The sequence below is a fragment of the Osmerus eperlanus genome, chromosome 1 (genome assembly GCF_963692335.1).
Source record: "Osmerus eperlanus chromosome 1, fOsmEpe2.1, whole genome shotgun sequence".
Classification (NCBI taxonomy): Eukaryota; Metazoa; Chordata; class Actinopteri; order Osmeriformes; family Osmeridae; genus Osmerus; species Osmerus eperlanus.
This window is the reverse complement of record NC_085018.1, coordinates 14912365-14927637: the sequence shown is the minus strand read 5'-3', so window position 1 is coordinate 14927637 and position 15273 is coordinate 14912365. Positions and strand designations below refer to the sequence as shown.

Here is a 15273-nt window from a genome sequence, read left to right as displayed (position 1 = left end):
TATAGATGTACATGCTGGGAGGGAGTTCATTGGCTGGCCGGTCCTGAGGCGGACACGACACGCTGGAGGTGACAGCAGCAGCTGAGGGAGGAAGGAGAGAGAGAGTCTCTCTCTCTCTCGCTCTCTCTCTCGCTCTCTCTCTCTGTCTCTCACTCACTCACTGACCCTCCTTGATCTATCATTCACTCATTCACTCTCTCTGTCTGTCACTCACTCCCCCCCACTCACTGTGTCCCCCCCCCCCCCTCTTTCTCTCTCTCTGTTTCTCTCTCTCTTGTCCTAGTCCCTTACTCCCATATCGTGACATCCTGTTCCATTTCCATTAAGACGGTACAAGGCTGCCTGGACTGCTGACATTACTTTTAGTCAATTGGCTTTGATGTCTGATGGTTCTGCATGCAACCAGGCCCTGCTGTGTTTCTACATAGCAGTGGTGGGTGTACAGTAACTCCTGTAGGGCTTCAATAATCGAGCCATGCCATTTGGCTCTGAGAACTCTGCTTCCCTCCTGGGTTGAACGTGGAACAATCTCAGGCCCTATCTTGGGCATAGCTACACTTACCACCACATGCTTACTGTTTCTATGGTGATTCAAGTTACTCACAAGCAGAATCCCCATTTGGCACCATGGTAATTAATTTATCCCTATTGATCTCTTGTATCCCTCTAGCGCTTGAATGGGGTGGTCTGAAAGCTGAAAGCGCGCTGTTGATTGAATGCACATTCTATCTACAAATGCAATCGCAAATCAGTTCCCAGAGGGGGATGGCTGGGAAGAGGCCAGATGATGTTCTTTCATGCTGAGGTGCTAACGCTTTATTGTGAAAGAAACAAGAGACCTTAATTGCAGGTTTGCTGCTGGGCAACACGATCTGTCCCATCCCAAAGTCTTTGAGAGACAGTCACAATAGGAGTTTACATTTAGTCATTTAGCAGACGCTCTTATCCAGAGCGACTTACAGTAAGTACAGGGACATTCCCCCGAGGCAAGTAGGGTGAAGTGCCTTGCCCAAGGACACAACGTCAGCTGGCATGACCGGGAATCGAACTGGCAACCTTCGGATTACTAGCCCGATTCCCTCACAGCTCAGCCACCTGACTCCCAAAGTTTAACCATGCATGTGATCATCCTTGACACAACTGAGACACGGTACAGTACTATCTACATATGGGTATAGCGCACAGTACTATAAATAGGTCTGCCTATATATTCTATATGTCCTGGTGAAGGCACACCGTTCTTATCATCTGTAATATAGAATGCACCACAGGCATGGACATGATAAATGTAAATCAAAACATTCCCTTTCAACATGCATTTAATGATCCTCTAATAAAGGGAGTCAGGTGGCTGAGCGGTTAGGGAATCAGACTAGTAATATGAAGGTTGCCAGTTCGATTCCAGGCCGTGCTAAATGACGTTGTGTCCTTGGGCAAGGCACTTCAACTTGCCTCGGGGGAATGTCCCTGTACTTGCTGTAAGTCGCTCTGGATAAGAGCGTCTGCTAAATGACTAAATGTAAATGCAATCCTGACACTGCGAGGACACCACAGCACTCAGCCCAGGACGTGTACAGTACAGACAGTGCAGAGCCTTCACTGCAGGACCTGCCAGATCTCAGCAGGACACTAAGGAGGACAGAGCCCCCTAAGAAAACATGCACGTTGCATGCAATCATTTGGATTTGGGATGTTGTTGTGCCCAGCAGTCCCAAGCTGAACACCCGGTTTGCAACATGGCAAAATGTAACAAAAACATGGCCAAAGTTGTACGGCAAGAAAGGCAGGATCTATCAGTCCAAGACAAGAGAGCAGAATAGAGAGGAAGAAAGAGAAGAAATCAAACTGGATCAGTCGCCATGATAATAGCTCACTTGCTGTCAGTCTGTGTCCCAGGGACGGCTTGGTGGCTTCGATTTGGTCATATTCAACTTGGCAACATCATTTGAGGCGGGAGCGTTTTCTCCTTTCAGAGATACGACAGTGTGGAGCGATGAAGATATCCTTTGGATGAAAAACATGTCAGTGCCTCATGGAACTTTAGAACACCTCAGACCTGATATTGCCTTTGTAGTCTGCCTTTGTCGTGGGCTGTTCTCAGAGAAGATAAAACATGCTCCCAATCTCAGATCACATCTACTTTGTGAATCTGAACAGACCATACCTCAGGACCTGTTATATTCTATTGTGACCCTTAGTGGACCAAGATATTGGGTTTTCTTTGTCAATTCCTTTCAGCACATGAAAATGCCATGAACTAAAAGGAGAGGCCCTGTCAGAGGAAGCGCCAATGTGTGCATGTACTGTATGTAATGTGGAGTGGTTTCACTGTTGGTTTCAACCCTTATTGATCATGTAAATTCAATTCTGGAGTCTCAGATATTTTTGCCTTACCTGGCAATACTGTATGTCAGTGCTTCTGCAAGGGCTGTAGAACAGACGGGAATTCAAAGGAAAGTCCCTGTGCAATCTGTCCTGCGGTTGAAGCTACGCTGCCGTAGTGACACAACAATTAGTGCAGAGAACGTGTAGTGCCAGTGTACATGTAACAGCAACAAACACTGCTGACACTCGATATTATTAAGGCTTATCCTGTACACTGTGGTCAATGGATATGACCTGAGCATCAAAAGCAGTGTAGTAGTCCCCTCCATTATCAACACTTGTAGTTTGTTCTATATAAAGTATTTGATCATTAACACCAGCAATGTGCTGCATCTGGGGTCACGGTTTCTGTTCAAATCCCATTACGAGTTGCCGCGTAGTTTGTAGTTTGCGTGCTGGAGGCTGTTTATCTAGTCCGTTCAGTTCTGCATCTGAGCCGCCTTTTAATTAAAAAGGTGCCGTATCTCTCCCCAACATTGGGAGGTGTGATCACTGGTTGTCGTTTCAGTTCAGCACAAACATGTTTATTTTAGGGGCCACATTCATTTAATGGGCTTGTCAAAACTGATGAAAATAAGAGCTGGCAGAACTGCCAGATAAGGCCTAGCATCATTAGATGGGTTGGAGGCTTCGTCTGACGAAGACGAAGCCTCTGACGCCCTTCCTCAGCTAGTGTGGCTCCACGACTGTGTTGTGTGCTTGTTCCCTGACAGGGTCTTCGAAGGTGGTCATTTGTAGAAATAAGACTCTAAAATGGAATGTCTATGGAGACATAAAAGGCAGTTTTAGGACTTTCTGTGAAAACACAGAAGCGCATAAGGCGACTGATCAATCCATTTCCCTCATCTGTACTGTACTACAGTATATATATATATATATATATAAAGCAACTGCAAACAGGTTTACCAGGGTTTTAGAATAAGTGTTCCAATTCCTGCACTGGTGTGAGATTGTATATGTTTCAGGGTTGTTTAAGGGCGGAATGAGATTTCACAGCTCTCGCCGTTTCTTATGAAATGGAGTAAATCTATTTCCGACACAGAGGGTGGTTTTATGGAAACCTCTTTTCACAGTGTAATCTTGACATATCACAGTGCTGTATGTAATGTGCAGCATCACCATCTGCTTGTTACATTGACTTGACTAGGGGCTGTGATAGCACAATGTGTTTACTGTGTTTGTTTTTGGAGTGTGGGCTGGGTAAAAGAGAGAGAGAGAGAGAGAGAGAGAAGAGAGAGAGAGAGAGAGAGAGAGAGAGAGAGAGAGAGAGAGAGAGAGAGAGAGAGAACTGAGGATTGTGCCGGACAGTGATAGTGAGAGGGAAAGTTTTTGGTCTCTGAACAGTGACACTCACAAGTGCCCTTCCAATTCAGCCAGGTGATCAGGGGAGGGAGGGGGGGAGTTGTTACTCCCATTCTGCCTGGCAACCCACCTACTCCACATTCCGGCCCCCTTTCCACCATACCCTCCTGTCCTCTTCTGTTCTCTTCTCCCATCAACACAGTCCTGTTTTCTCTTCAGATCATATTGTTGCTGCATTTCTGGAACACTCAGAGACCAGCCGGAGCGCGTCATCAGAGCAAGGCTCCGCTGCGTGCTGCCTCGACCTCCATCAGAGGAGCCTGGAGTGCTGCTTCTGTTTCCTTCTTCCCGCTTTGAGAGCATTGACCTTCCCAATGTCTCCCACTGCACTAAGACCACATCCTCTTCATATCGTCCGGCTATTGTCTGTTGTCTATACGTGGAGACTAGTTGCTCGTATGAGCCTCATTTCCCTTGAGCAGCAACGCCGGTTTCTGTGCGGAAGACTACAGAAATCAATGATGGGTTTGGAAAGGCGAATGAGGTTGTGTCTGATATCATCCCTCTCCGAGGCTCACCTCCTTTGTCTCGCTCCCGTTGGTCCTGTCCTGCACATTACAATCAAATCTCCAGGGAGCCAATCATCAGGCCAGACTCTGTGGGAGGGCTTTGGGTCAGACAGGAAGTGTAAGGAGGTTGGAGGAGGGGGAGAGGAATCCACACCAGTGAACACAAGAGCAACAGTGAATCAAGAGAAAAAAAGGTGTCTCTGGCTTGAATTCCCCTCCTAGATTTGGTTAAGTGAGCTTGAGCATCTTCCCAAGCATTAAGCCATGCCGTATTCACTTACATGACTAGATTTTCCTTCTCAGTGGTAACGCAGTTCTTTCCAACCAAGATCTTAGCATTACGCCGTAGGAGCATGATCTCAGTCCTTTCGTTTCAATGTCCCAGTTTAACAGTCAGACTCATTCCACATTTAAATACATTGGAGACGATGTTGCAACTTGTGAGTACACACTATGTAGGTTAAAGAGCATCTACTGTATCAGACACACACCTATGCTAAAAGACGCTGGAGGGATTGATAAAGCAGTTTGGCGTGTTCAGAAGCCCCACTGGAGTGGGAAATCCCCATGTAGAAATCATGAATGGACTCCTGAGGGGATTAATTGCAGTCTTTAGCTGCCGTAATAGACACATGCTGGAAGGATGTGAGCACTGCGGTGTTTGAATGAGCCCCAGGTGGATCAGTACTGGCTGTTTGCTGGTTTGGTCTGAAGACTGGAGAATGAAATCCCAGGTGCTCAGGTGTGGTGTGGATGCCTGCTCTGGGGCCGCTGAGACGGTCTCTGTTGGCTGTGTGCGACGCTGAGGGAGGTGTGGCTGCTAGACTGAGGAGGGATGGGAACAAGGACTGGGACGTGTTGACAGTGCAAAACAGGAAGAGACTGCTGTGTACTCTGTGGAATAAAATGCCAATTTTTATCAGGTCATCCCCCACCACAGAGACATTTAATTCTCGTCTTAAAACATATTTTTATTCTTTTGGCTTTCGAGTCAGTTTAGGGTCACTCGTGCTCACTGTTATTGCGTTGTTTGTCTGTTGTTCTTATTTATTGTTGTTCTGCCCTATTTGATGATTTTGTAAAGCACTTTGGTCGGCATGGGCTGTTTTTAAATGTGCTCTATAAATAAAACTGACTTGACTTGACTTGCTGGGCTTAAATGCTAAACATGCTACATGCTAAACATGTAGAGCACTTATGCACGCATACACATGCACACTGGCGCACGCACGCCAGAAAAGCACAAAACAAACAAACGATGACCGATCAATCAGGTGTGCTTTCTACTGACTCTGCTTTGGTTGTCAGTGTCAGTGTGGAGGATAAGTTACAGTGGAATACTCTCTGAGATGTGGAGAGGAGCAAAGGAGGCTTCTTTACTGGCAACTTTGCCATCCCCATCCTCCCTGTCTTCTTCCTTTCACCCACACTTTATCACCTCCCTCCCTTCTTCCCTTCACTCCTCCCCCACCTGCCTCTCATCGGCTGTGCGTTTCTTTGTCACACTTCTGGCCCTGATTCTCCTCTCCCCTGCTGACTGGACATTGTGACAGCAGAAGGTCTGACAAAAAACGTCACCACCCTCACCTCCATAATGATATACATTCATTTAATTCAAGCTAGACGAGAATCAAATCTACATAGACATGGAGAGAAAGAGAGAGAGAGATACATTTGGGATCATTTCTATGTGCCCTGAGGCTGTGCAGTAATGTCATAGAGTGATTTAGACTGACACACACTCTACATTACTGGCTCACCAGGACTGTCATTGTCACCTGCAGAGCTGGAAAACAGTCAGTATGAATCACAGAATGATGATGACAACCATGTTGATGAGGATGAATGATGACTATGACAATGATGACAATCCCTGGGCTGTTAGCAACAACATTGACAACAGAATCATTTGAGGCTAACAAGTACACTTTGATTGACTCATTGTGTTTCGCAGTAGCTCTGCCAAACGACACAGCCCCCTCCATAGACAACAACATCAGGCCCTTCATCCCTCTGCTGGGTGGACACAGCAGTGGGCCTGGTGCTACAGTAGCTAGCTAGCCCTCCGGTCTTGGCTCTTTGTAGACATTTTACATTTAGTCATTTAGCAGACGCTCTTATCCAGAGCGACTTACAGTAAGTACAGGGACATTCCAAGTAGGGTGAAGTGCCTTGCCCAACGACACAACGTCATTTTGGCCCGGCCGGGAATCGAACTGGCAACCTTAAGATTACTAGCCCGATTCCATAACCGCCCAGCCGTCTGACTCCCCTTCGGCTGGGCGTCTGACTCCAGTCTGACCCCAGTCCCCCGAACGGGATATGGTTTTGAACCAAACATCTGTCTGTGTCAGGACCCACTCATCACAGCACACCCTCCCTCTGCTTTGGGCGGGCTGCAGGTGGGAGCCAGCCTCTCTGCAGCAGAGGCAGAGCATGGTAAAAGCAGCCAGCGACATTGCGGCCATTACATGATACGAGTAATCTGGACAGGTCATTCCTATTTGTGCGTGCGCGGTACTCTATGAGACATGCATGTGTTCACTGGTAAGCTTGTGCACACGTAGGCGTGCACATTCGTTTCATCATGGTCGTGATACATGCTGGGGATAACTGACTAAGTCTGGTCATCAGTGTTAAAGCCCAGGTCCACCGTCATCCACTATACACCCAGGACAGAATGTCAAATCAACGCTTGAGTCATGATCTTGGTGTGTTATTTTCAGCCATTGCAGGAAGCAGCCCTGTCAGAGATCCAGAGGGCTCTTCTCTCAGCCACAGCTTTTCTGGCTTTCTCTCTGAGAACAGGCCCAGCTGGGAAAACCACTGAATCAGCTGCTGATTGGCTCACTGATGGAGACCATTTGGAACTGAGCGCCGCTGGAGGAAATTGAATTACCCTCACAATCTGTTTGCTGTTTTTCTCGCCACAACAGTTGACGTGACGAAGAGACAAAATTACAAAGTGAATGGTGTGTGTGTGCGTGTGTGCGCGCGTGTGGTGTTCGCGCGCATGTGAATCCAATTCTTTCGTTTTTTTCCATTCTGTTAGAGGTAGCCGTATATAAATCACATCATATTGTCAGTCATACATTAGGAGTTCTGCTTACAACAGCAACATCCTAAAGACTCTGTTTCTTGTATCTGGGATCTGCCCACCACATCACAATCCATAGAAATGACTCCACCCCCATATTCTGGTCACGCATGGGGAGAGAAGAAGAGGGGGTGCGTGAGAGAGATAGAAAAAATATAGAGAGACAGACAGACAGAGAGAAAAAGAGAGAAAGATTATGAGAGAGAGAGCGACAAACAGAATGAGAGAGAGAGGGAGGCAGAATGAGAGAGTAAAGGGACAATGGGTGTTATAAGCAATGCGACCATACAAGAACATCCCATTCCATCATCAACACTCTACAATTATATTTCACAGCAACACTGGGTTTCGTTCCATGGATCACTCTGTAAGGAGCCTATCATCAGTGAGGTTGAGAAAGGCCAGATTACATGTTGGGATTTGAGCACCGACTGTAAAACCACTCCACAACACCTGGGAGGCCATATTAAGTCTGCTGAGTTGAGGTCTCTACCATGCTTCAACTGACTGTACCTCTCTCCACAAGGGCCTTGTTAGAGTCAATATGAATATTTCAAGTCACTGTGTTTCCATCCAATCACTTTAGTACAATAATTAATCAAAATAAACAGCACTCCACAATAAAGCTTTTTATTGTCGGTACTAATCAGACAACTCATTAGGCAGTAATGAGCTGACTCTTTCCTCGCTCTTGTCGTGTTCTGTGGGGGACGTAAGCGTGTGGGGAGCTAGCATGAACACACACACACACGCACACACATGAACGCACACACACTACCACCATCACCACCAGCCTCCTCTGTAGTCCCACTCCAATTATGGTAGCATCTCACCCGGGAAGGAGCCCACTTACCCAGCATTCACTTTATGAATAATTGATTGTTTGTGCCAGTGTTGTGTTTGTAAATACACATTTGCTCTGATTAATTGTTTTCTAGACATATTCATTTGTTAAATTTGATTAGACTCTTAAATTCATTATTTATTATCAGGACCCTCTTTGGCAATTAGGCAACACTAGGGCGACTAAAGTATTTGCTTGGCATCAGGAAAGACACACAATCACACACACATCCACATTCAGTCACACAGGGTGAGGTACAGCAGTTGTGCTTGAGGCTGCACGCTCTTTGCATTTCCATACAGCTCAGTGGAAGAGACAGCCTTTTAACTTCCATGTCAGATCAACACGATTCATGCTTTCAGGAGAGTCCCTTCCTCCATGTCCGGTATTTACAAAATGTGAAGATGCATGTCTTCATATAGCAATACTCGGAACCACAGAAACATGCTGATTTTGAAATGCGTGCTGCATTCACTGTAGCATGAAGGACATTTCCGGGAGGCCATCAACCCCTGTCCAAGTGGAGGCATTGCAGATATTTCCCCAACAGGGAATAAGGATGTAATTGTGCTTTCAGGAAGCTGGTCATATTTCTATCCAAGTGATGGAGGAAATGAGTTGCAGTGACCTTTTCCCTGGGGATGTAATGAGTGGAAGTGTGCATCATCACTTGCTATGAAGGATTTCACAGCAGCTCTATTAGTTCCAACCTTCTGTTAGTAATGTAAAAATGTATAGCACTCAATTCATACTTCAATACTTCAATATAAAAATCTTGCACCTCATGTGCATTTAAGACTTTCTATATATTTAGTTAATTTACTAAATATAGTAAATATTAATTGTTACTTAATTTAAGCATGGCATTCTGACTGCATGAACTGATGGTTTGCCTAGTATAACATAGCACTGTATACTGTTGAATTTGAAGAGCCTAAGGCGTTTGTGGTAGACTGGCCAGACTTCAATAAATGATCAACATGCAGCAGTGTATTTATAGATGTTGAAAATGTTAGCCCTTTAGAATATACATACAACATCTATACATCAATGTACTTCCCAACAGGGTTCTTTCATGTAGAAAATAAAATGTTTTACCAAGCTACAGTACATTTACATTTAGTCATTTAGCAGACGCTCTTCTCAAAATAAACGCTCTTCTACAGTAGAAGCAGATACATGGCATAGAGATAGGTGTAGCAGAACATAAACCAACGACCAGTGGTGATGTCAAGTATGGCCATATGGATCACGAGGCCAACGTCTTCTGCTCTCCTCTGGCCAACCTCCCACCTTGCTCAGTATGAAGTGTTTTTAGATTTGTTTCTCCATAGCAAAAGTGGACAATGAAGCCCTGGCTCAGGATCTTTGATGACAAGGCATTTAACCAGACCCTTTATTTGATATTCCTCTGTGAAATGTCAGCATCCAATCGAGCAGCCTGAGTCTGGCTGATGAGGCTGTTCAAAGATTTAGAAGGGACCTGTTGCTATGGGAGCAATGGAAGAACGCCCAGTATCTCAGTGGGAGGTCTAGCCGACAGGACGGACAGACATGATGCATCCAGGGAGTGCAGGAGCAGGACAGGCCGTGTTAGTCTTCTCCTGGGGAGGACTGCAAGGCCAGCCGAGGAGAGGAGGGAGAGGAGTGCGAGGCAGCACATATGCCAAATATGAGTCGGCCTGCCAATTTGTGGGATGCTGGCAATTGCTACGCAGGCTGAATCCTTGACAGAGGGAGATGAATAATTGAGCGTGTGTGAAGCGTTGTGTGGGGATGGAGGAGAGATGCCTGGACATGGAATGGAGGCGAGGGGAGGAGGCCGGCTACCAAACCTCTTATTTAGCTATTGACATGTTGCACATTGTACGCTTTTGGTAGCAAAAGTTGTTTTGGGGGAAAAGAAATTCCCTGATTGAAGATTGGATTTATAAAGATTGTGATTTTTGAAGATGCTTGTTCCTCATTAGAAGCTTTTTAAGATGTTAAGACAATTGAAGAAAACATATACACATTTTGTGGTTGAATTTACAGTTGAAATGCTCTCATCTGCTTTTTGTCAGGAGATAACCCGACATATTGTCAGGGAACATGGGAGCTTTTTGAAATTCTCTACACACAGCAGTCACCAACACCAATGTGCTACTATAAGTGCTTTGTAGTGATTGAACAACAATTGAGGGTCACATTGGTGACAGAGGGGGATTTGGCAGAGGGTGTTTCGTCCAGGCTCCCTGAGATGCTTTTGCTCAAAATGAAGGCAATGAATGCAAAACATAGCTGAGGAAATAGTCTCATCAAATCTCCCGTGTCTCCGTTTGAGGGCGTTGAAGAGGAAGTTGGCTCAGAGGGAACCGTCTCGATCAACGGGCACAGCCTTGTCTCCTGTCCAGCTGGAATTCAGAAATAACATTTACAATCCTGTACACTGCACCATGTTTCATGGACAAAAGAACATATAATATATATACAGGGCATCCAAATGTGTTTTGCTGTTAAATATTTAACAATGTCTTCCAAATGCGGTCAGGGTGAAATATACACAGCTTACACTACCTTAAAGCTGTAAATGTCTTCATACTGTATGTTATATGTTTTTAAATCACCATATTTCTTCTGGTTACAAGTCTACAGTTTTTTTATTGTTTATTCTGACGATGGTCTTTCTTTTCCCCTCCCCCCACCCCTCTCTCTCTCTCTCTCTCTCTCTCTCTCTCTCTCTCTCTCTCTCTCTCTCTCTCTCTCTCTCTCTCTCTCTCTCTCTCTCTCTCTCTCTCTCTCTCTCTCTCTCTCTCTCTCTCTCTCTCTCTCTCTCTCTCTCTCTCTCTCTCTCCCTGGCAGATACTACCCTGTCAAGGCACTGTGGTAAGTACAGCTGCAGCATGTTCAGTTCTGTTAGATCTGGCTGGTTGGTTTGTGCCAGGTCAAAGATGGTGTGGAGATGGAGGGAACTGCTCTTAGATTTTTTTTGCCTCAGGAGGGGCCTTGATGGTAGACATCATTTGCATGCTCATAAATCACATTTCATGTTTATGTTATGTTTAAAGCAACAACAAAAAAACATGCAATTCAGAAAATAGCGGCACTGGGCCCATTTGGTCAATTGCAATGATTTTCCTAGTCAGGCAGTCTGTATGTATGTTTCATCTTGTTTAACCTATTGGCCCCTATTTGATTCAATACAGTGCTGTATTGTGCAGTATCTGTCTTTCTAAAGTTTCAAACAGCAGCGTAAAATATAATGGGATCCTTGTGCTTTTCATAAGGAGCAGATACAATACATTTTCATTTTATGATCTTACTCATCCAAACAGCGTTTCTCTACAGTTGTACGATTTGCCTCACGCTTGAAGGAGACTAGTGATCATCCCTCCTCCAGTTAGATTAGGAATAAAATAACAGCTCTTGTGCCTTTTCTGGTCACTGTGGTTACTGTAGAACTAGGCTTAGTCCCTCCTGTATCCATTTTGTGTCCATGTGTCCCTGGCCTGGACTGGCCCACCTGCAGATCCCTGGTACCAGGCTATTACCACCTGGGCCTACCATGCTCTGATGCATCGGCTAATCCCCGTCTGCAAATAGTTCAACTTCAAGTTCAAGTCTTTTATTGTCAGATGCACAGAACAACACAAGGTCAGAGTGGGCACTGAAGTTATTGGGACAAGACAACGCAAAGCAACCTGGCATAACATAACATATAAGTATTCAGTTTAACATAGATTACATCTATGATAATCTAAAATATAATAAACCTCCTAAATATACAAAATAATATACAATATACAGTACAATATACTAAACCTCTAATACACATAATAACCTATACTAACCTTATAAACCTATACTAACCTAGAGACAGTGGGGTACAATTAGTGCAATAGTGCAATATAGTAGCTGAAAGTGACAGTGTGTAAAGTGGCTAGTGAGTAGTGTATCAACGTCCATATCAGTGTCCATTCAGAAGCCTGATGGCTCTTGGAAAGAAACGGTTGTCCAGTCTGCGTGTGCGAGACCAAATGCTTCGGTATCGCCTGCCAGAAGGCAACAAATAGGCTCCTTAAATATTACCAGGGCTGTGGGCTGGACCAGGAGGGAAACAGCTGAACACTGGCTTCTGTAGCATAGTACAATCCTGCAGTAGGTTATTCATGCTGTCTTTTGTGTACTGTAGGTGCCATAAGCTATAGCTGTTAGCAGTTCACCTGACCCCCCAAAGAGAGGGACGGAGGGGATGTATGTGCAAACCTCAGTTTGTGTCTGGCTGTCACAGTATAGGTTTGGCATGGACGTCTATGTAGAAATCAGACACATTACAGTACATATAGTCATTATCATGCGAGGTGCGAGGAGTCGTAAAGGTTAGGAGTCACATGAAAAGGCCGAGAGAAGCAGTGTCAGTACAAGGTCTTGATGCCCTTGCTCCATTGATCAGTGCTGCTAGCAGACACCTACGGCATTCAGTATGTAACACACAACAAGGACAGTGTATACCTCTACATGAGGGAATGTGTGCATGGATGTGTGTGTGTGTGTGTGTGTGTGTGAGTGTGCGTGTGAGGATATAGTGTACGTGGGTGTGGATAATCATGTGTATGTGCATGCAGACTGTACTGTACTGTGTGCCTTATTTGTATGTGTTTAAATGAGAACATGCGGTACAATGACGTCTCTTGCCCTGCCCGTCGTCCTTTAGACCTCTGTTCAGATAGTGTCCAGGTCCCGGGTAGCCCCTCTCGTTGTGAGGTGGCTAGGAGCCTTGGTGCTCAGCTTAATTGACTGCACCTGAGGCAGGAGACCGAGGTGTAATTGTGATAAGAGAAAACGCTGCGCCTGGCTGGTTTTACTGCCCTTATCTGTAATCTCAGGATTGATTATGGTTTTTCTGCCAGCCGAGCAAATTGTTCGGCGCTATCAACTGCAATGGAAACTACTTTAACTCTGCCAGGACCGAATTTAAGAGCACATTGGAAAGCATATTAAACCTTTAGCCATGAACTGTTACAAAATGTACCAGAGCCAGGTTGTTGTTTGTTGGATGTTTTGCTGGTTTATATAAAAGGCTAAAGTATTGAGAGCCCAATATACTACATCTATTTTCTAAATGTAGCCCTAAACTGTCTTACTGTATTTCTTTCCATTCATTTTGTAGATTTGTTTCAGATTCATTTTGTACAGTGCTGTAGCCTCAAACTCAGAGTTTACCGAAAATAGAATTCCTTTTTATAAGGTCCACAACAAAAATACTGTACTGTTGAAGGAAATGTCCTTCATGTGTGTACTCCCTGTCTCTCTACTTTTGAGTGCAGTTTGGGCTGAGAGAGCAGCTAATGGGCTGAGAAATGTCTCCAAATCTACAACAACAACAGAAGCTAATGTTCTCAAGCCTGCTGCAACCACATATCTGGACCTCTGACAGAAAAAAACAACTTTGCTTTACTCGGATGTGTCAGAAAAGTCATTTCTGTCAGCCTAATTGTAGATCTGCTCTTAGAGAGGCCTTGTGATATGGTCTAATTGCTTGCTGGATCGGACGGTGTCTGGGTTGTTGGTTCTACACACACTGTCTACGGCCATGAGGAGCAGGATGGTGGATTTAGGATGGAAGTCACCTGTGATCTGACAGTGCTGTGTCTGTCTAGTGTCCGAGATTCATATGTGGGTGGATCTTATAGCTTAGGGGTATTGACACAGGTGAAATATGGCATAATGGGTTTGAGTCAGAGAGAGAGGAAACAAGCACACCATTGCAGTCTGTTTAGGACCGAAAGCACCTATTTCCCACCCAATTAAGAATAGAACCTCTCAAAGTTTTCTTCCTGTCAAACCTTCAGCTGCAGGCTGCTTAGTCTGCCTATAGGACAAAGTCTCTGTTTGGATTTGGAGCCATCAGTCAAAAAACTGTATAGGGACAACACAAAGCATTTCTTAGAGGAAACTGCCAGGGAGCATGTTGATCCCATAGCTTAGTCCTCGCCTCGCAGTTCCCAGCTCTGCCTGAATGAGGATAAGTCACACTGCGGCAGACGTCAGAGACTAGATGCACGGAGGAAAGAATCTAATGGCTGCTACTGAAACCATCCCAGTGGGTTCGATCTATCAGACAGGCCAGAAAGAAGCTAGATCAGTTTTCCAAAGAGTGAGTAAGTCTGTCTCTGTGAGTCAGATGACAGAGGCCAGGGGCCTGGGAGACACGGGGGGCTTCAGGACCCATGTGGACTTGTGTCTACTGCAGGTTCAAAGCATACAGATACGAATGATATATTCCAAACCAGCTATGAATATATTCTCCAGGGTTGGTAGTCCTGGCGGAGCATAGTCAAGGTGTTATTACCCTTAACATTCTCCTCATATCTTTGGTGAAACATACATTTCATGTGAACTGACTACAATACACAGTACTGAACATGATGGAAACAACTACAGTATTTCAAACTGATTATAAACCTAATACAGCTGTATAGCCTGTGAGCAGTGCTGTGTGTCTGTCAGTGGTTAATCCAGATAGGCTGTGATGTCGATACAGGATGTTCCACCCCTATTGACTTACTGTGGCATTACCTCCCACTGAAGTCTGCTCTCCGTTTTAACACCCCCCCCCCTCCTCTTATAGGATACTGTTGGTGGTCCAGACATGTCTCTCCTCATTCCTCCTGGCTTGGCTGAATCATTTTGAAAAGCACTGTAGCATTAAGGCTCACTGAGACAAGCCTTGTCCAGGCAAATCCCTACACAAATTAGAGTGTAGAGGCCATTATTAAAGCCAATCGCTCATAGTAGCGCTCAACAGTTAAATTAAAACCTTTCCACACAGCTCATGTCTCTAGAACAACAAATCCACCACTTCTTCCCTCTACGGAGGTGGGAGAGGCAGGGGAGGCAGGGGAGGCACAGAGGAGGGAGCAGCTTTAGAGGCATCATTTCCCCAGAATGGGTGTGGAGTTAGGGTGTGTTTGGGAGCTGTCGTTCATGTAAGGTTAGGCCCTAAGAGAGGCAAGAAAGTGATCGACATCGAGGTTCCCGAACATAAAGAGCATTACATTTCCTCATATGAAAAGCATATTTTTAACACTTCACCC

The 15273-nt window shown here is 45.2% G+C and overlaps 1 protein-coding gene across 2 annotated transcripts in view; it reads left to right on the top strand.

The window, feature by feature from the left end:
* The window catches only part of cdh4 (cadherin 4, type 1, R-cadherin (retinal)), a 118613-nt gene that overhangs the window by 43523 nt on the left and 59817 nt on the right, over positions 1 to 15273 (top strand). For both annotated transcript variants that reach the window (XM_062462410.1, XM_062462401.1), the window contains exon 3: positions 11039 to 11062. In XM_062462410.1, the coding sequence (XP_062318394.1) occupies positions 11039 to 11062 (24 nt within the window). The remainder of the gene's footprint in view (positions 1 to 11038; positions 11063 to 15273) is intronic.